This window comes from Nannobrachium achirus, assembly GCF_963921795.1.
Source record: "Nannobrachium achirus genome assembly, chromosome: 3".
NCBI lineage: Eukaryota > Metazoa > Chordata > Actinopteri > Myctophiformes > Myctophidae > Nannobrachium > Nannobrachium achirus.
Window position 1 is genome coordinate 16,191,605 of NC_137812.1, and position 19,834 is coordinate 16,211,438.

The window sequence follows — 19,834 nt, forward strand, 5'->3', positions numbered from 1 at the left end:
AGCTGTGTGTGTGTGTGTGTGTGTGTGTGTGTGTGTGTGTGTGCGTGCGTGCGTGCGTGCGTGCGTGCGTGCGTGCGTGCGTGCGTGCATGCTTGTGTTTGTGTACATGTGTGCATGTGGGCTTGTGTATCCATCACTACAGGAACACCAGGAAGGAAGTCACACAAAAACACACATAATCCCAGAATAAACAGAGTCTGGAAACGAAGAAAAAAGGAAAGGAAAAGGAAAACAAAGGGGCACAAAACTGTTGTTGATTCTGTTTGCAATCAGTAGATTCATATCAAATGACTTTGGTGGTAGAATCTTACTTCATCAATGCTAACCTTTAGATTCTTTTTTCATATTGGCCTCATTGGGATCATAAAATCATACTGTTTTTGATTGATTGATTGATTGATTGAAGAATGTATTAGAAGAACAGGAAAAAGTACAGTTTCATAACAGCACAAATCACTGGTATAAGGTCAACTAAAAGGAGATCCTAGTAAGCTTTACGGCTTATTTACACAGGACCCACTTTATGTATCTCATATAACATTGAAAGACAGACGAATAGAACAGATTACTTTGCATAGGATAACATCAATTACAAGAGCAGAAAAAAGGGGGGGGGGGTGGCATCATGGGGGCTTAGTCTATTTACAAGTAGTAGCACTACTAGTAGTATCACTACTAGGCTCCGCCTAGTAATGCCCCGCCCCAGTAGGCTCCGCCTTCAGCTCGCCACCGTATGAGTGACAGAGACAGGTAAATCCTTTTAAACCAAGCATGAAAAGGTTCATTACATAAAGGGTATTATAGGCCTAATGCTGCGGCTGTCAGTACATGCACAGAGAGAGCGAGAGCGAGAGAGAGAGAGAGAAAGAGACAGAGAGAGAGAGAGAGAGAGAGAGAAAGAGAGAAAGAGAGAAAGAGAGAGAGAAATAGAGAGTGTGCAGAGTGAGTCAGAGGACACTGACTGACACAGACAGCAGGAATGAATGGTTCCCTGAGTCTGTGCAGGAAACAACGTGCTCACAGGCACTCAACTGTACAACACACACACACACACACACACACACACACACACACACACACACACACACACACACACACACACACACACACACACACACACACACACACACACACAGAGAGAGGCAGAGTACAGGATAGCTATCATTCCAGCAGGGACGGACCCACACACAGAGACACGCACCATCGTCAGCAGATTTAGCGTTTAAACAACGTCACAGCGGAGCAGAGACATGATGAGAACAGACCGTCTGCAGCAGCCATGGAGAGATTCAAACTCCTGGGAAACTCACTGAACGCAAACACTTCCAGCATGTCTGACTATAGGCTCATTCACTGAGGGATAACACCTGGATACAAAGTGGATGGATTTATACTGTATGTTTGATATCATACTGTACTTATGAACTGAGGAACACCTGGACATGGATTGAATAGATACTGTACTGTATGGTTGACATCATACTGAACTGAGGAATAACACCTATGGACTGCTTGTTAACCGAGGACTCAGATGGCTAAAGTTGTGTCTGGTTTGTTAGTATGTCTGATGGCACTGCCATCCCTCCATGCTGACAATGGTAAGTCATTTAAAACCAACTATCTGTGATAATTTCATCGACTAAAACTACAATGATTTATTTTTCTCCGTCAAACACCCCCACCCCCACCCCCACTTATGAAAACAAAATGAAAGCAAAGCTACGGTGACAAACTATGACTATGACTAACTATGACTTGTTTTTTACATAACCTTTGACTGTACTACCTGTATTGTAAACAATATGATACTGTTCAAGCAAACTAAATATATTGGACAATTTCGTCAGCAAACAAAAACTGGATGACAATGTTAAGGGAGGGACTAGTGCAGAAGAGATCCAGTGGTAGAACTAAAAGACAAAAGTCTTTAAGAATACTGTTCAACGGTAGAAAGCACACAAGATAAAAAGTTATTTTATCTGAAAAGATGGTGTGTTCATGCTAAACTTGAATAAAACAAGTTAAAGACTCCACCTGTAACTGATTAGAAATTGTGACTGACCTATAGTTCACATTGTCAATTAAACGATTAATTGTAATGTTCAGTAGTAATGTGATGCAATGTGATGTGATGCAATGTGAACGTAAAGTTTCAATGTCCTCAAATTGGAACAAATGTTCTAAAAAAGAAGGGACTTTTGAGAATCATTTACTTTACAACAATGCGTGACACTTTAACTGCATTACAACTGTAGATTTAGACGACTAGTTTTATACTGTATATCTGTATATCATAGATATTTAGTCAACCAAAACTGGACTGAGATATGGCAATATACGTTTATTAACACTATGACTAAAACTAAATCAAACCTTGCTGTCAAAATTAACGTGTTAAGATTGTACAAAGGGAACCAAATTCGGGGGGTGTTCAAATGGAACCAAACAGACCCATAAGGGTCCATAATGAAATTGAATGCTGCCCTCAGGTCACATTCCAATCCTTATAAGTCACATCTGCTCCATTTGGTCCGATAAGGGTCCATCCCATAAGGGTCCATTTGCTTCCATTTGTACACTCTCAGAGTTACAGACATGTTATGGTCATTCAGGGCATATTCTGAATAAAACCTGGAGACTTGACATTCATGTTATTGGGTCTTGATCGAAATAAAAACATTATAATGGTGTGTAAAACGTGTACATCTAGAAGTCTTTGCCATCATGGACACATTATGTCTGAGTACGGACATGTACAGACATGCATGTAGACCGCCTGGGGGTTGACAGTTGACCATAACCATGTCTATCTTTATCTGTGATACTGGCCGTCAAAGCAGGAAACTGTGCTTCCTGTGACCTCACTGTGCAGTAAACAACACAAAGCGCCCCCCACACGGCTCTGTACTGAACTGTTTCCCAAACAGTGGGTCGCAACCCATTAGTGGGTCACGGACCAATTGTTAAGGGTCGCGACTCGAGTAAAAAAAATCCCATTTTCCTTTCCGACAAAAGTGAAAACATACATATTTCAAAAGATGGAAAATCTTTTGAAATATATCATTTTATTTTTAGAAATAAAGAATTTGATAAATGTTCAAACAAACAAACACGTCGAAGAAATTCAAAATATTATGATATGGCTAATTAAGAAATAGTGAAAATAGACGATCTACAGGCTACAGGCAAAGCGCTGCGTTGTGAGCTTGTAGATCTGCTGTAACTTTAACTTGAGCATATTCTGGAGGAACATTCACAGAAAACAGCAGATCTACAAGCTCACAACACATCACAACGCGGTGCATTGTGAGCTTTTAGATCTGCTCTTTTTTGGTGAGGAGACTTGGTGTGCTGTAGGCTGAAAAAGATCGCACAGTGCAAATCAAGTATAAGTGACTGAAATGACATTGATACGATTCCAAATATTATCAAAACATTCTCGGGCACCCCTGGACTTGCGTCATGGCTGGCTCCTACTTTGAGAAACCCTGTTCTAGGAGGGGTACAGATAAAGTGTCAGATGTAAAAAAAAAAAAAAAAAAAAAAAGGTTAGACCAAGGCAAAGTTAAAAAGTCTTTATTTTATGGATAATGCATAGCAAGAATATTAAACATTATTAACATTCCCCCAAGAGTGCCTTGGTCTAACTTCTTTGCATCTATTTTGTCACCTTTGCACCAAAGAGCACCTTGTTTGGGAGATTTCTACTTCATATCATATATCATATTCATACTTCAAACAGATGCACTCCTTACTCTTTTTTTCTAAAGTGTTCTCTGTCTTCCAGAAGGTGTGGATAAGGCACACAGGAGACAGAGCAGACGTCACGGCGGCATCAGGACAAACGCCACCACCACCGGCGTAGTCGACCCGAAGACCTTCAACGGAAAGCTCCGCAACAAATCCACCGCTGACGAATCCGCCACCCTGCCCCCCTTCCTGCTGGGGGACAGCGACCGTCGTCTCCCCCCCACCCACACCCCCAGCCCCACCCCGCCCTGGCTGGACGTGGGCCCCAGTGCCCCCGCGGTGGGCTACGCCGAGGGGCTCCTGAGCACGCGGCTCATCCCCGGGGCCTACGGCCTGGCCATGGGCCTGGGCCTGCCCTCCAACGCCTGCATCCTGGTGTTCCTGCGCTCCAGGAGCAGCCGCTACCTGAGCACCGTGGTCCTGTGGTTCAGCCTGGCCCTGTCGGACCTGCTGCTGCTCTGCTCCCTGGCCCTGAGAGTCCACTACCACCTCAACCACAATGACTGGGTATTAATAACATTACTACTACTGTTATTATTTGCTTAAGCAGAGCGTGCAAGAACTGTAATCGGTTGGGTATGTATGTAGGTGTCTCCCTTTTTTGAAGACTGTATAGCCCTGAAATGGCTGGGATTCTGGGAATATATGTATGTCGGTGTCTCATCATTAACAGCCAATCAGGGACCAGTATTCCTGGTGATGCCACTGGTGATGTCAGCAGGGATTGGTATATAAGAGCGTTCTTGGTAATGTCTTCATTAACATCCAATGAGGCCAATATGGGCACACCTCGTGGCGGACTCTGCTTGCGCACAAGTAGGCCATGTGTGACCTGCTTGTACGTGAGACGCAAGTTGGCACTTCGACAGAGTGCAGTTCTGGTTATTACTTGCGCAAGCAGAGTGCGCAAGTACAGTACTTATTTCGGTGCCGTCTGTTTCTGGCTGCATGTCGCAACTTTCTGCACATTTTGCATATTTCACATATGTTGCAGCTTTCCGCATATTTCATCGCAAAATCAAGGATTTTATCATGCATATAATCAAGGATTTTAGCCCACATAATCAAGGATTGTTTCACCACGTTATTTTCTTTCTTTTTCTGGAGGGTCTAAATGTATCCCTCATTTGCTGTGCTCCTATCACTAGAGTTCTCAACGGGCCTGAAAATTAAGGCCCGGCCCTAACTGGGCCCTATTTGGGTCGGCCCGAGGCCCTACCCAGCCCGACTAGTTAGCATACATTTTAGGCCCTACCCTACCCTAAATGTCGGGTCGGGTTCGGGCAAAATTTGAGAACTCTACCTATCACTCTCCCAGGTGTTCGGGGAGGCGGCCTGTCGCCTGGCCACCGCCTCTTTCTACTGGAACGTGTCGTGCTCCGCCCACACCTTGGCGTGCATCAGCGTGAGCCGCTGCCTGGCGGTGGCGCGGCCCTTCCTGTACCGCAGGCTGCTGCCCCGGACGGGCCTGGCAGTGGGCTCCTGCTTGGCGGTGTGGCTCCTGTCCGGGCTGGCCGCGGTGCCAGAGCTCCTGGTCCGCCAGAGCTACCGTATCCCCCGGCTCGGCGGGATCACCACCTGCCACGACCTGCTCCCTCTGGAGGACAGCTCACAGCACGCCCTGCTGGTGCCTTACAGGTACTGCTGGTATATCATATCCATGAGTTGAATACCAAGGACTTCCGACGAAAAAAAATAAGTCTGTAAAAGGACTTATTTGGGATGCTCCTTTTAGGCAGGGTGTTTAACTGCACTTGTACTGTACAGCATTCTTTTAATGTATTGACTATACTTGTTCTGTTCTCCACTTTTGTCTAAAGAAATACTCAATCAATCAATAGCGGCTTTGATTTTGACATAGGAAACTTTGATTTATTAATTTCTTTGGTCATAGTCTTTTGAATTTAGTAATCGGAAAAGTGTTAGTTTTAGTCGACTAGTAAATATAAGATTTTAGTAGACAAAAAATGATGTTGGCATGATGTTGGCGGTACCTCGATGGCGTTGTAATGGCAGATTTTACACCTTGATTGCATGCTGAAGATAGCAGATCTACAAGTTCACAAGGTGCGACGCCTTGTGAGCTTGTAGACCTGCTATTTTCAGAGTGCAACACCCGAGCGCAACCAAACATAAAATGACTCGTCTTTTAGTTCTACTGGATCTCTACTCCACTAGTCTCTCCCTGACATTTTAGTCTAGTTTATATTTGTCTACGAAATTGTCAGCATATTAAGTCATAGTCATCATAGTTTAGTTTTTATTTCATTTTCGTCATTGAAAAAAGGCAGTCGAGGATTTTATTTGTCATAGTTTCAAGGGACGACACTGTTTGTGAAAAGTGCTTTACATAAAATGGGGAAATCTCGCTCTCTTTCGAACGCTCATCATTTCGACAATGGGCAACAACGGAGCGTCGGCAGGTTAGCTTGTAGACTTGTAGAAATAGCGAACCGCCCCCCATTAAAATAAAGTCATACTTGTCCAGGCTGGCGGTGGTGTGCGTGGGGCTGGCCGTGCCCTTCGTGGCGTGCGTGGCGTCCCAGGGGGCCGTGGTGTACCACCTGACGCGGGGGTCCGGCTGGGGACGGGACCACTGGGGACCCTTCCTCCGGGTCAGCTCCTTCCTCCTGCTCATCTTCCTGCTGTGCTTCGCCCCGGCGGGGGTGCTGCACGTGGCGCACTACGCCCGCCTGGTGTGTAATGGAGGTTTTTTGATGCTACTAGTACATGTTTTAACACATGGGTGACTTAACGGGTCATTTTGACCGATTCTGAGATCGCAAAGTGCAATAACTCTCCCCGTGAAGGTCTCAGATATATCCCATTCCATGACTGTTCCTAAATACTCAAGTCAAGACATATGTTCTCGTTTTTTTTCCCCTTATGAAATGTTTCCTAAGTATGAAATAATATACCATTATACCACTCTGACTGTTAGTTATCGGTCATAAAGACAGGTCTCACCCATTCTTCCACCTCCCAGAAGCAAGGAGAGAATTTCACACCTTTTGTGCTCCCCATTTGAGAGGTCAATTGAAATGCTAATTCACATTTGGAAGACAATAGAACCCCCGCTGGCAGGTGTTGCTCTCCTGGGCTAAAAGGGAGAGAATTTACCTGTCAATTTGACTGATAAATGCAATCAGAGTGGAAGTGATTATTTTTCAGTCACCCGAGTGTTAAGCCATTTTGTAGATCTGCTATTTTTCTTTTTTTAATCGTGAACAACATGTGTGCAAGTCTTTGAATATTTTTGACCCGATTCTATAAATGTCTTCTAAATCCTAATTCTTCTAATTCAGTGGTTCTCAAACTTTTTCATGTCAAGGACCCCCAAAATTACCCCCATCTCAAAATAAGACCCATCTCAATATATGTTGTTCCAGGGACCACCCAAGGGACCACCCAGAAGCAAATATATTTTAGTTACAAATGTTCAAAAGATATTATAATATATTCAATGACTTGCAAAAAAAAAATAGCAGATCAACAAAGCTTGCAGTGCGGCACGCGGTGCCGCGCTGTGAGCTTGTATATCTGCCGCGGTTTTCTGAAGGGTCTATATCAGTGTTCCCCAATAGGCGGCCCGTGGGCCATTTGCGGCCCACGGGGGGCTACTCTCTGGCCACCCACCAACTAGTAATAATGGTGTATAAGAGCAGCAACAACACTAGTATATCGTCGTTGTCGGGTGGAAACCTCGTATCTCCAAATGTGTACATTCTTTCGCAAAGTAAAGCCTAGCTTCATCATACAAGGCCGTCTCACAAAAGTAGTGAAAACAGCAGATCTACAAGCACACAACGCCTCGCACCGCGTGGCGTTGTGTGCTTGTAGATCGGCTGTTTTCACTAGTTTAAATATTTTTTTTAAATGATAAATGCAAAATGAACGGTTTTGGACATACAAGATTTTCACCCGACAACGACGATATCTGAACTGTCGCTGGAGTAGCGGGAACGCCACCGTCGCCCCCTGCAATGTTGTGGCCCTTGGCTTGGTACCCTAGACATAATTCGGCCCTTGGGGAAAACTAATTGGGGAACCCTGGTCTATATAATGTTTGCTATTATGAATTTTGTCCACCACAGGTGGCGTCGGGCGGGCTGGACGACCGGCTGTACCAGTACTACCGGGCGGCCGTGTGTCTGTGCTGCGTCCACGCCTGTCTGGACCCGGCACTGTGTCTGCTCATGTCCAGGACCGCCTCCTCCAAGATGACCTTCAGGACCCCCAGGAGGAAGCCGTCCCGGCAGGGGCAGACCACGCGGGCTGCGATTGTCTGAGCCGAGACCTCTGTGTGTGTGTGTGTGTGTGTGTGTGTGTGTGTGTGCGTGCGTGCGTGCGTGCGTGTGTGTGTGTGTTAGAGCTGGGATACCCGACCGAAAACCGAAGGGGCCCGTCGGTACCCGAGGGTACAGGCTCGGGTCGGACGCATTTTCATAATAAATTGTCGGACGTCGATTCGGGTCGGACATATTTTTGATATAGCCTCTGCCTACCTATGACATGCATCATGCACTCTCTCTGATGATGCACGCATCATGCAACTCCTGTGTGGCACTGTGAGTGTGTGTGTGTGTGTGCTGCTCGCGCTAATGCTGCACTGCAGCTGCAGCCACGGAGACAACTCTGACTACGGAGAAAAGTCCTACGCTGAGGTAAACGCGCTGTAGTGGTTTGGAAGTGGCGTGCCGCTGAATGGAGCTCCTAGCTTGTGTTCCACCACTGTCCCTACCCTTGCATTGGATGTTTATTTTTCGGCGCTGTTGTGTGGAGTCGCAGTGCACTGTGCCAGCCTCGTCCGTCCGTCCGTCCGTTCAACACACATCCCATCACTCAAGTAAATCCTGGCTTATACTTCTTCATCACGGCGTGTTCCGTGACAAAATGTGGCTGATCTGCAAGCTCACAACGCCTCGCATCCGCGACGCGTTGGGAGCTTGTAGATCTGCTATTTTCCAGGCGCAGAAACTTGCAGTCAGACGTCCAGCGCAGCGCAGCGCACGTTATTATTTGTATTATTTAATAATCGACATAGCCTACTATTTAAACACTTTCACAAGCCACAATGTGGCTTAATATTCACATTAAGGGTAACAAGCAGGCACGCTGCATGCACTGCAAATTAGAACACGTTTGCTAGTGAGTGTAAATCAGTGGCTTCCTCAAAGAAAAAGAAAGGAGGAGAAAAAGCGTTGGAAACATAAGGTTCGGGCCTCGGCGCGGGTCGGACGCATTTTAATGATTAATGCTCGGACGTCGTTTCGGGTCGGACTAAAAACTGTCGGACACGGGTTCGGAACGGACAGAAAAAATCGGCCCGATCCCAGCTCTAGTGTGTGTGTGTGTGTGTGTGTGTGTGTGTGTGTGTGTGTGTGTGTGTGGGTGTGTGTGTGTGTGTGTGTGTGTCTCACTTGTGGGACACGGGTTCGGAACGGACAGAAAAAATCGGCCCGATCCCAGCTCTAGTGTGTGTGTGTGTGTGTGTGTGTGTGTGTGTGTGTGTGTGTGTGTGTGTGTGTGTGTGTGTGTGTGTGTGTGTCTCGCTTGTGTCTCCTGGTGAGATAACATGCTTTAGAGAACTGGTTCCCAAACACTGGGTCACGGACACATATTAGATCTGCTGTTTTCACTGGTTTGAGTCCCAGCCTATGACGTCCATCCCAGATTTGGCTCAAAAATAGGGTTGAATTATTTCTTCTGCTATGCCGCGAAAATGTGGAATGCCTGCCAAAGGCCTTAAAGGAGTGTAAATCCCTACATTTTTTGAGCGGTGGTCACAACGCTCCTATACGTGGCCGTGTGTGTGGGTCTGTCTGTCTGTCTGTCTGTCTGTCTGTCTGTCTGTCTGTCTGTCTGTCTGTATGCGTGTCTGTCTGTATGTAGCCTGTATGTAGTACCTTTTGTGACCACACATGTTAAGGGAGGGGCGCTGTTGTTCAGGCCAGGCCAGACACACACACACACACACAATATATATATATATTTGTTTTGCTGTTGCGCAGCCTCCACGACCACCGCTCAGTTCACACGGGTGTGATTTTTTTTAAAACACTTTGAAAAGTTACTTGCAGGTGGCTGCAACTCGAAACTGTCCCCTGTAAAAAGACAAAGCCCCCCCGACCTGTAATATTTTGTTTTAGTTCTGATTGATTCATATTTGTTGCAGCATAGTACTGTGCATATTTGTCTGTCATTTAATGTCTATGAATTGAGTACAAAAGGACCCCAATGTAAACAAGCCATTGTGCTTTCTTGGGTTTAAATCCTATTAGTAGACCTTGTATCGGAACTGTACTGTCCTGTGCTGTGTTGTTCTTCTAATAAAGTATTCAATCAATCAATAACTCAAATCACTCAAAACAAGATTCAGCGAAGAGTCAACAATCTCAACTTACATTAATGTAGCATTCTGTTCAGTCTTTTTTTTTCCTGATGACAAGCAAAACAAAAGGCTTTTCTGAATACATTTTTGGAAAATTATATTAAAAAAAGAAGATTACTGTGACTTTCACAAGGTGATCCCTGTGGGATGTAACATGTTATAACATAGATTATACAACAGTTAGTCAGCCTCTCAATGAAAAACAGGCAATCCAATCGTGCATGTAATGAGCACTACTGCATTGTCTCATCAAATAAAGAAATCAGCTGTGTTGGTCACGAAAGAGAGCAAGCGCTCCTCTCTCCCCACACTATGCTAGGCGGCTAGGCTAGCAGTTTTCATGTGAAGTTCAGGGACATAGTAGCTAAATGTGGGATTAAAAAATTACAAATTCCTATCGTATATCTTAAAGGAGCATGAAACACAAAATCACTTTTTCTATAAATATATATTATATAAATGAGTCACTTGTGATAGGGAGCAGTGATATGGTTCAATTTGCCCATAGGCTTGGGGATTCAGAGCTTTCTGCTGTCTCTGTAGCTATTTCTGTGTACTTCCAGTTTCTAGGTCAAAAAGAAATATTTCGGGCCCTCATTAAATATTAGCTATCATTGTTCTGTGGTGTAACGTGACGTAGGCATATCTAATTAATATTAACGTGTGTTTTACAGAGTTGTATCAAGGGGGGCGTGGTTTCACTGTATGCTTGTTTCTGCCAGAGAGAAGAGCAGGCTCTCTCAACAGACAGTTACACTGTGTGGTGCCTGTGTTATTTTCTGTGTAGTGTGTGTGTGTGTGTGTGTGTGTGGGGGTACGTGCGTGCGTGCGTGTCGTGACAGTGCACGCACACACACAACGTCCACACGCGAAAAATAGCAGATCTACAAGCTCACAACGCGTCGCGCAAGCGACGCGTTGTGAGCTTGTATATCGGCTATGTATGTAGCCTAGCTAGCTAATAGCCGTAGAGCCGAAACCAACGTGTTTACATGTCAAGCTGCTGCTGCTACGGCTGTTAGCTAGGCTACATAGCTACATACCAGATATACAAGCTCACAAAAAAAGCGACGCGTTGTGAGCTTGTAGATCTGCTAGTTTTCGTTTGTGGACGTTGTGTGTGTGCGCGCACTGTCACGACACAGACACACACACACACACACACACACACACACACACACACACACACACACACACAGAAAATAGCTATCGGCGATTAGCGTCCCTTCTTCTTCGGTTCCGTGGTAAACAGTCCAAAGCTGGAGAAAGTGTGTCCATGGATAAATGCTCAGCCAGCTTCTTTGTAAAATACCTGCACATTTTAATTGGTTACAGAACATGGAGTTGCCGAATCTTTATACTTTTTACACCTCCAATGGCTGGTTTTAAAAAATGTTTCCGAAATGGAAAAGCAACAAGTTCCCACTGCTGACAGCTTCGGTCTGTCTGTCTCTCTCTAAGACGCATTACTCCGCCCCCTCCCCCCACAACGGCAGATAACCACGCCTACATTTTAGAAATCTTTTCATGTTCTGAAATCCCATAAAACAAATTAGAGGCGGGGTTTCTTATCCCTTTAAATACAATGAAATTAAGTTGAAGTGTTTTTTTAAGGGCAACAGTTGTATAATCGCAATATTGTCACAGTCGGGCAGAAACCTTGTATCTCCAAGTTTCAAATTTGTATGTTTTTTTTTCGTAAAGTCATCATAAAAGACTGTCACACAAAACTTTGCAGATCTACAAGATGCTAATAGCAGAAAATAGCAGATCTACAAGCACACAACGCCTCGTGGTCAACCTGGCAGTTGATGTGTTAAAAGCATGTGACTGCTTTGCTCGTGTGACTTTGGGTCAGGTAAAGGTGAAGGAACATGTCAGGACTGATGACTAATTATTATGTAATAATAACGATGGTTCATTCCACTCAGGCATGTTTCAACATCCTCCCGTTCATCAGTCAGTCAGTCAGTCAGTCTGCACTCTGCACACAACTACATGAACAATGAACCTACATGTTAATCTAGAGCAGAGGTTTTCAAAGTGGGTGACAGCCAGGGCACCCTGGGGTACCGTGATGGCAGTCCAGGGGTGCTGCGAGATAATTTGATAATATTGGGAATTTATTTGGACACTTACAAAATATAGTTAGTATAATTTTAAACTTGAAGTTCCTACTCTCACCTATGGTCATGAAGTGTGGGTCATGACCGAAAGTATAAGGTCGTGGGTGCAAGCGGCTGATATGGGTTTCCTCAGACGGGTGACTGGTATCTCCCTTAGAGATAGGGTGAGAAGTTCAGTCACCCGAGAGAGACTTGGAGTAGAACCGCTGCTCCTACACTTGGAAAGGAGTCAGCTTAGGTGGTTCGGGCATCTAGTACGGATGCCCCCCGAGCGCCTTCCTAGGAAGGTCCTCGATGCGTGTCCCACTGGAAGGAGACTCCGTGGCAGACTAAAGACCACATGGAGGGATTATATCTCTAAACTGGCTTGGGAACGCCTTGGTATACTCCCTGAGGGAGTGGAGGAAGTTGCTCGGGGAAAGGAAATCTGGAGGTCTCAGTTGGAACTGTTATCCCCGCGACCCGATTCCGGATAAGCGGTTGAAGATGGATGGATGGATGGTTGGATGAAGTACAAAGTTATTTTCATTCAGTTTTAACCAAAATGGCTATTATCCTAACGTTTTCCTCGCAACATAATCACTAAAATATGGTATAAATGTGATGTTATGAATATATTGTAGGGGTGCCTCAGATGAAAATAATATTTATAGGTGTGCCCTGAGCCAAAAACGTTTGGGAACCCCTGATAGAGTCATTAAATTAATGTACACAGGCTGCTGAACTTGTATAGTAGGGTTTTGTTGTTGTTGCGACCATATAGGTCGCAGTTTACTGTCAGAACCGGCACAGCTTGTCCGTACAATATGTATGTATGTATACGTGTACGCCTGATTCTGTGGTGATGTGTCACTGTGACATCACAGGTGACATCGCAGTCAGAGCAGGGATCTCCATATATAGGCATAAACAGGTGACAACACAGTGATGTCAGATACTCAGAGTAGGGATCTCGATACATGGGCATAAACAGGTGACATCACAGTGATATCAGATACTCAGAGCAGGGATCTCCATATATGGGCATAAAAGGGATTCAGGCAGATACTCAGAGCAGGGATCTCCATATGTGGGCATAAAAGGGATTCTGTTATCTCCATATTGGGCATAAAAGGGATTAGTGATGTCAGATACTCAGAGCAGGGATCTCCATATATGGGCATAAAGGGATTCTGTTTGGGATCTCCATTATGGGCATAAAAGGGATTGTATCCCAGATGATGCCCGTTAAGAGAACCACACTAACCAAATCCATATATGGCCAAGACAGATGGCGTGAGGTCGCCTTTCGCCCTTACAGCTCATCCGCACTGCCCGTGATGCGACGCGAGTGATGAAATCTCATTAAAGGAAAAATATGCAAGCTTGTGTGTACACAAAAACATTACCCCCTCCCCCTACCCCTCCCCTCTATGACAGGCATCAAACAGGTAGTTGTCTTTGATGCTTTCATTGATTAGAAAGATCACTAACGAGGACTTGGCACTTTTATGGCCCAATCAATTAACAGTGTATTTCTGCAAGGAAACACCCCAGCACAATAATATAGTTACTGATGAAGGGAAATGACTGTAGATATATATATATATATACATGTATATTTTCTATAGTCTTAAAGTTGCATATAATTCCTTTAAAATACATTTGTTTCAAAGAGGACGTCCCGTACCGCGACATCGTTCACCCCTCCTGTTTTCGCTCGCGGAGCCTCTATTTGCCCCCCAGACAATTTATATTATTATTTATTTATTTGATTGGTTCAGGCTACGTCGCAATGCAATGACCGACGTTCCAAATGCGGACAGTATTTCGCGTTGTGTCGCTCGCGTGCAGTGCGGATGAGATGTGAGGCGTCTTACTGGTGTTACCTATACCATTGTTTCTCAACGTCAGGTTTGGGGACCAACAGGGGTCTGACTGGATGTAACTTAACCCTCTAAGGCCCGCATTAAGAAATACTTGAAATAAAGAATTGAAAAAAATCAGATGGTGTTGTAGGAGTCCTAATCAGAGGAAAATGTAATGTTTTTTTCAAAAAAATGTTTTTGTAAGATTTTATAGCCATAAATCAAAAATCATAAATCATACTCTAATTTACATATGGGGGATATTTTTCACAATAATAACATACGTACATGTTCTAGACATTCTAATGATCACCAAAAAAAATAGTACAGGCATTTTACTTATGTTTTTTTGAGGTATAGCTTCCATGAAAAAGTGAGATGTTGTTCGTCAAAACTCTGGAATTTCAGCGGGTGTGGCGGGTGTGAATGTCAGCCCCTGTGGGGGGTATTTATATGCAAATATTGTGGCCAATGGCATTGTAATACTAAACAATAGAATCCAATGGTGGTGTTTAGGTGGTAGGGGGAGCTAAAATAAAATGATTTAAACCTTTTTTTGCATAAAATACAAACGTTGTAATATTACAACCGTGGGCCTTAGAGGGTTAAAAGTCTAAACGGCTGTAACGCTGTGAGCGTACAAATTAAAGGAACCATATAGACCGTTCGGGGTCCATTTGTAGACGTCTCAGAGGGAGGACTTTACAGTGTAGATTGCGGTTCCAGTGTAGTTTATTAAAATAAGATAAAGATAGGCCCTATAGCAACCACACTAATAATGTTTTAATTAAAATAGTTTTCAACATAGCAAGTGTTGTGACTGTGAGCCTGTAGTCATCCAACCAATCAGCTTCAAGATTGCCATGCTGAACGGGAAGGTTGTCCATACATGGGCATCTCTGATGTCATCAATATGAGCAGCTCTTATTACATTTCCATATATGGCGATAGATTGCCTTACATCAGTTCTGGACAACAGGTGATCTGACCATATGACCTTATAAGGTATGCAGATTAGAGTCCTGTGGGCCGGCGTTGTTGGACCTGCAAGTCACTTTGTGTTGTTTGTGATGTCAGACCAGAGCTATCTGCCCATATAAGGAGTTACAGATATCGAGAGAAAGAGAAAGGGATAAAACAGACATAGAGGTAAAAGACACACAGCTAACAACTCTGCTGGTGATCAGCAGGTGTTGTTGTGAGTTGCTTAATTTCAAACTTTTATAGTCAAAAGGCTAAGGTGATTGTGAACTTTAGCCATCATCTTGCCAGGATGTCCCAGGGTGCAACAGGCCTGTGCTCTGTCAGCCCCAGGGCTTTTGAAGCCATACAGCGGATGGACGTATCGCGGCTCGCTGCTCTCAGTGGGCCGGAGCTGAGGCCGCTCCTGCCCTGCCTGGTCAGGGCGGCTCTTTGCGCCCCAGCTGACCTGAGCCCCGCCTGGGCAGAGGACAGGAAGAGGATCCTCCGCCTGCTGTCCGGAGAGGAGGCCGTCAACCCCATCGTAGCCTTGCTGTCCGTGGACTTCCGCGCTCTGGAGCAGGACGCGCGCACAGAGCTGCAGCTCGGACCCCAGGCAGGAGGTTCTCGTGGAGAGAGGAGCGTCTTAGTGTCTCAACGCCAAGATGCTTTTAACGGAGAGAGAAGCCTGGCCTTGGAGTTTGAACACAGCGACCCCCTCGGGCGACTGCGCCTGACCCTTCGCAAACTGTTGGCTGCCATGAGCTCCGACTTCGAGGAACAAGAGTTCCCCTTGAGGTCGTCGGAACTGTTTGAAAGTGGCGTGTACGCTGAGGAGGTGGCGCACACGCTCTGCATCCTGCAAGCTGAGCTGCCCTCCCTGCTGCCCGTTGTGGAGGTAGCACTGGCGTTACTTCGCGTCGGCGACGGCGAGCGGTTCCTTTGCTGGCTGGTGGCCAACGTCCCAAGCAGCTTCGACCCGGTGTGCAGGGCTCTGGTCAGGAGCGGAGGAGAGCGTACGGACCAGGCCATGAGGCGCCTGTGTCAGATGAACCCGTCGCAGGCCCTCCAGGTCCGCTCCATGCTGGCGGAGCAGGGCAGCCTGCTAGGCCTGGCGCTGACTCTGGACCACCAGCAGAAGGACCACCGGGAGGCCGTCAGTCCCCTGGTCTCCTACGTCAGCAGCCTGCTGCTGGGCGCCAACGCCACGGTGCCAGCCTGGTTCAGCGCGCTGGTCCACAGGGAGCAGCAGGCGGGTGAGGGGGAGGTGCTGAAGCAGATGCGCACGCAGCTGCTGACGGAGCTGACAGAGCTCCTGCCAGGCCGTGGTCCCAGCGACACGGAGAACATCTCTGGCCTCGTGGAGGAACTGGGAGAGGAGAGGACGGTGGCGGCCAGCGCTCTGCTCCGCCTCTACTGCACCCTGGTGGGTGGAGCTGGACTCAGGCCCACGGACGAGGAGGCGGGGCAGCTTCTCCGGCTGATGGGCAGCCGCGCCCCGGACACGCCCGCCGGCGTGCGCTTGGCGTCGCTGTCCCTCTGCATGCTGCTGGCCTGCCCCGCCCTGCTGGGCTCCGCCCAGCGGGAGCAGCAGGTGACGGAGCAGCTGATGGCGCCGTGGCTGAGCTGGGCGAGTAAAGAGGAGGACCGCCTCACTCCGAGCGCCGCCGGCGTGCCGGCCTCATTCAGAGAGATGCTGCTACTGGTCGCCATGTATTTCCACAGCAACCGGCTCTCCTCCGTGGTGGAGCTGGCGTGCTCCACCCTGGGGATGAGGCTGGCCGTGAAGCCCGGCTCTCTGACCAGGATGAAGACCATCTTCACCCAGATGTTCACGGAGCAGGTGGTGACGGCCCTCGCCACCAGGGTGGCAGTGACCAAACAGCTGAGTGCCAACGTCCAGGGCTTCCTGCCCATCCATTGCGTCTACCAGCTGCTACGGAGTCAGGCCTTCTCCATGCACGGAGTCTCCATCAAGGACTGGCTCTACCGCCAGCTGTGTGAGACCACCACCCCTCTCCACCCGCAGCTGCTGCCCCTCATCGACGCCTACATCAGCTCCGTCCTCGCGCCGGCCTCCCAGGCCGCCAGCCAGCCTATCACAGAGCAGGAGTTACTCCAGGTCTTCCAGAGGCGGGGCCAGGAGGCCTACAGCCTCACGGCCCAGCTTCTCATGCTCTACTACATCCTCACCTACGAAGAGAGCCTGCTGGCTCTGGCCTGTGTGCAGAGAAGGCCACGGAGCTACTCTGCTGCTCTCCTGGAGCAGATCCCCATCATGCTCCTGGTGTCCCGGGCCCACGGGCTGCAGCAGGAGCTGGGAGTTCTCCACTCGGCGCTGCTGCGCCTCCTGGTCTCCAGCTACCCCCACCTGTGTCAGGCGGAGGCCTGGCTGTGGCAGGAGGAGACAACGGGCACGCTGCCCCTGCTCAGGGGCACCGTGCTGGCTGGCAGCGTGTCCCAGAGCCAGCTGCGCCAGGCCTTCCAGGAGCTGCCGTCAAGCAGCTCCAGGCTCCTATGCCTGCTGGAGCGACTGGCGCTGCTGTCGCCCGCAGAGCTGATGCCCTACGCCCAGCCACTGACCCACAGCCTGGCTCTGTTGCTGGAGCCTGCCGTGCCCCGCCGCGTCCTACAGACCCTCAAACAGCTGTGGCTCGCCCTCAGCACCGTCATGCCCTGCAGGCTGTGGGTGATGACGGTGAACGCGCTGCAGCCGCCCGCCCTCGCGGCGGACCTCGGGCGGCGGACGTACGTCCAGAAGGAGCTGGTGCTGGACCCTCTGGCCGTGCTGCGCTGCGACCAGAGGGTCTTCAGGTGTCCTCCCCTCATGGACGTCCTCCTGCATGCGTTGGATGGCTTCCTGCTGGCCTCCGGGGCCTACCTGCACTGCCACCTGCAGGAGAGGAGGCAGGGTCGCGCCAACCCAGGCCTGAGCGGTCAGTCGGCCACTGCCCCCGAGGAGGAGGCCACTCCCCCAGACGAGGAGGAGCACCACAGGAATGCCCTCCTGGCCTTGCAGGAGAGTGCGGTGGTGCAGCTCCTGCTGGAGGTGTGTCTCCCCACCTCCCAGGAGCAGCACCTCATGCAGAGCATGAGTTCTCCTCCTGGGAGCTCTGAGAAGAGCCTCCTGCAGAGCATGAGGCCTCCTGCTCCCAGGAAGAACGGGAGGAGGGGTGAGGAGGAGGAGGAGGAGGAGGAGGTGGGTGGGGGTGAGATGGAGACAGAGGCGGAGGTGGAAGGAGGTCTGCTCGGTGACCTGCGCGAGGTGCAGGCTCTGGTCATGCGGCGGCTGCACCGCGTGTTCCTGGCCGACCCCAACGTGGCCAAGCTGGTCCACTTCCAGGGCTACCCGCCCGCCCTGCTGCCCCTGACCACCGGAGGCGCCGTCCCCTCCATCCACATCTGCCTGGACTTCATCCCGGAGCTGCTGCTCCAGCCCGACCTGGAGAAGCGGATCTTCGGGGTGCGGCTGCTGTCGCATCTGTGCGCGCGCTTTAGACTCCCCAAGGCCATGGACGTGGCCCGGGAGGCGGTGGGCGTCATGGGCACGCTGCTCGCCAGGCTCCCCCGCGTCAAACGCGTGGCCTTCTTCACGCCCACCTTGCCCTGCCTGGTGGTCTTCTGCCAGGTGTTCCCTCCGCTGCGCGCCAACGCCGCGGCTCTGCTGGTGCAGGTGGCGACGGTGTGCGCCGCCGTGGTGGCGTCCAGGGGCGGCGCAGGGGGCCTCGACCCCGTCGTCAAACGACTGCAGCGTCTGAAAGACACGCCCCCCAAGGAGGTTCTGCTCCCAGGGGGAGGAGCCTGTCTGAAGCCCGGTGGACCCCAGAGAGGAGACCCCGACGTCCAGCTCTGCTACTGTGTTGAGGAGACCTTCTTGAACATCACCAGTCTCCATCCCATATAGAACCAGTGATGGGCAGTAGCTAGCTACAAGTAGCTAAGCTACATAGCTTAACTACATGTCTAAGTAGCGCAACAGATATTTGCTACATTTATCTGGGGATAGCTTGTAGTGTAGTTTAGCTATATTTAATCAGAGTAACGTAATGTAAGTAATGTAGCTTATTACATTTTCCAAATAGCTTGCCCATCACGGTCAATTGATGACTAGTCAATTGCAATAGTGTCCCCAATAGTGAGGGGACATTCATGACCCCCCTCCCCAAGGGGATTTGGCTAGCTACTTTTGCCACGTAGCTTGTAGCTTAGGTAACTACATTTTCCAAGTAGCTTGCCCATCACTGTATAGAACATTCATGATCATCACCTGCTCCAGTCTCCATCCCATATAGCAGGGGTTTTCAAAAGTGTTTTACTCAGGGCACCCCCCAGCACGACAGCCTGGTGGTCAAACATGGGAGTGCAGTTAACTTTCTCTTACTGCCACATAAGGATGTCTTGTCTTGTGGATGATGTGTGTGCTAATGCTAATGCTACTGAGTGTCCTAATGCGCCTGCTCAGTGCTTAAATTACACTTATTATGCAACAATGGCGGAAATTGGACTAAAAATCGAGGCCAATCCTACTACTTCCGGCACTCTTCCGGGTGTTTCAAACGCCACTGAGCAACTTGCATTGAAATGAATAGCTGGCCGTGGGGCCGTCCGTTCTCTATTATATATTATTACCTCTATGGGGTACTTCTGTAAATAACCTTAATTATTTACAGGCACCCCTGACTTACACTGTTATTTTTTAGAATCTTATATCATATTACGCTATGTAAATATGCACATCTTTCCACCTAAGATACGGTATG

General features: G+C 48.4%; 2 protein-coding genes across 2 annotated transcripts; both read left to right on the forward strand.

The window, feature by feature from the left end:
• The first annotated feature begins 1,296 nt into the window (after positions 1-1,296).
• On the forward strand, positions 1,297-8,643 carry LOC308281265 (proteinase-activated receptor 3-like). Its single transcript, XM_080721404.1, has 5 exons — positions 1,297-1,598; positions 3,788-4,257; positions 5,069-5,388; positions 6,239-6,446; positions 7,845-8,643. The coding sequence occupies exons 1-5, from the start codon at positions 1,532-1,534 to the stop codon at positions 8,037-8,039; spliced, it is 1,260 nt and encodes a 419-aa protein (XP_080577530.1). The 5' UTR covers positions 1,297-1,531; the 3' UTR covers positions 8,040-8,643.
• A 6,744-nt stretch (positions 8,644-15,387) lies between these two features.
• Positions 15,388-18,978, forward strand: LOC308282013 (integrator complex subunit 2-like; the record flags this gene model as incomplete). The annotated part of the gene is made up of 1 exon (XM_080722362.1): positions 15,388-18,978. One exon carries the CDS (start codon positions 15,388-15,390, stop codon positions 18,976-18,978), a length of 3,591 nt encoding a protein of 1,196 aa, XP_080578488.1.
• Positions 18,979-19,834: the final 856 nt, after the last annotated feature.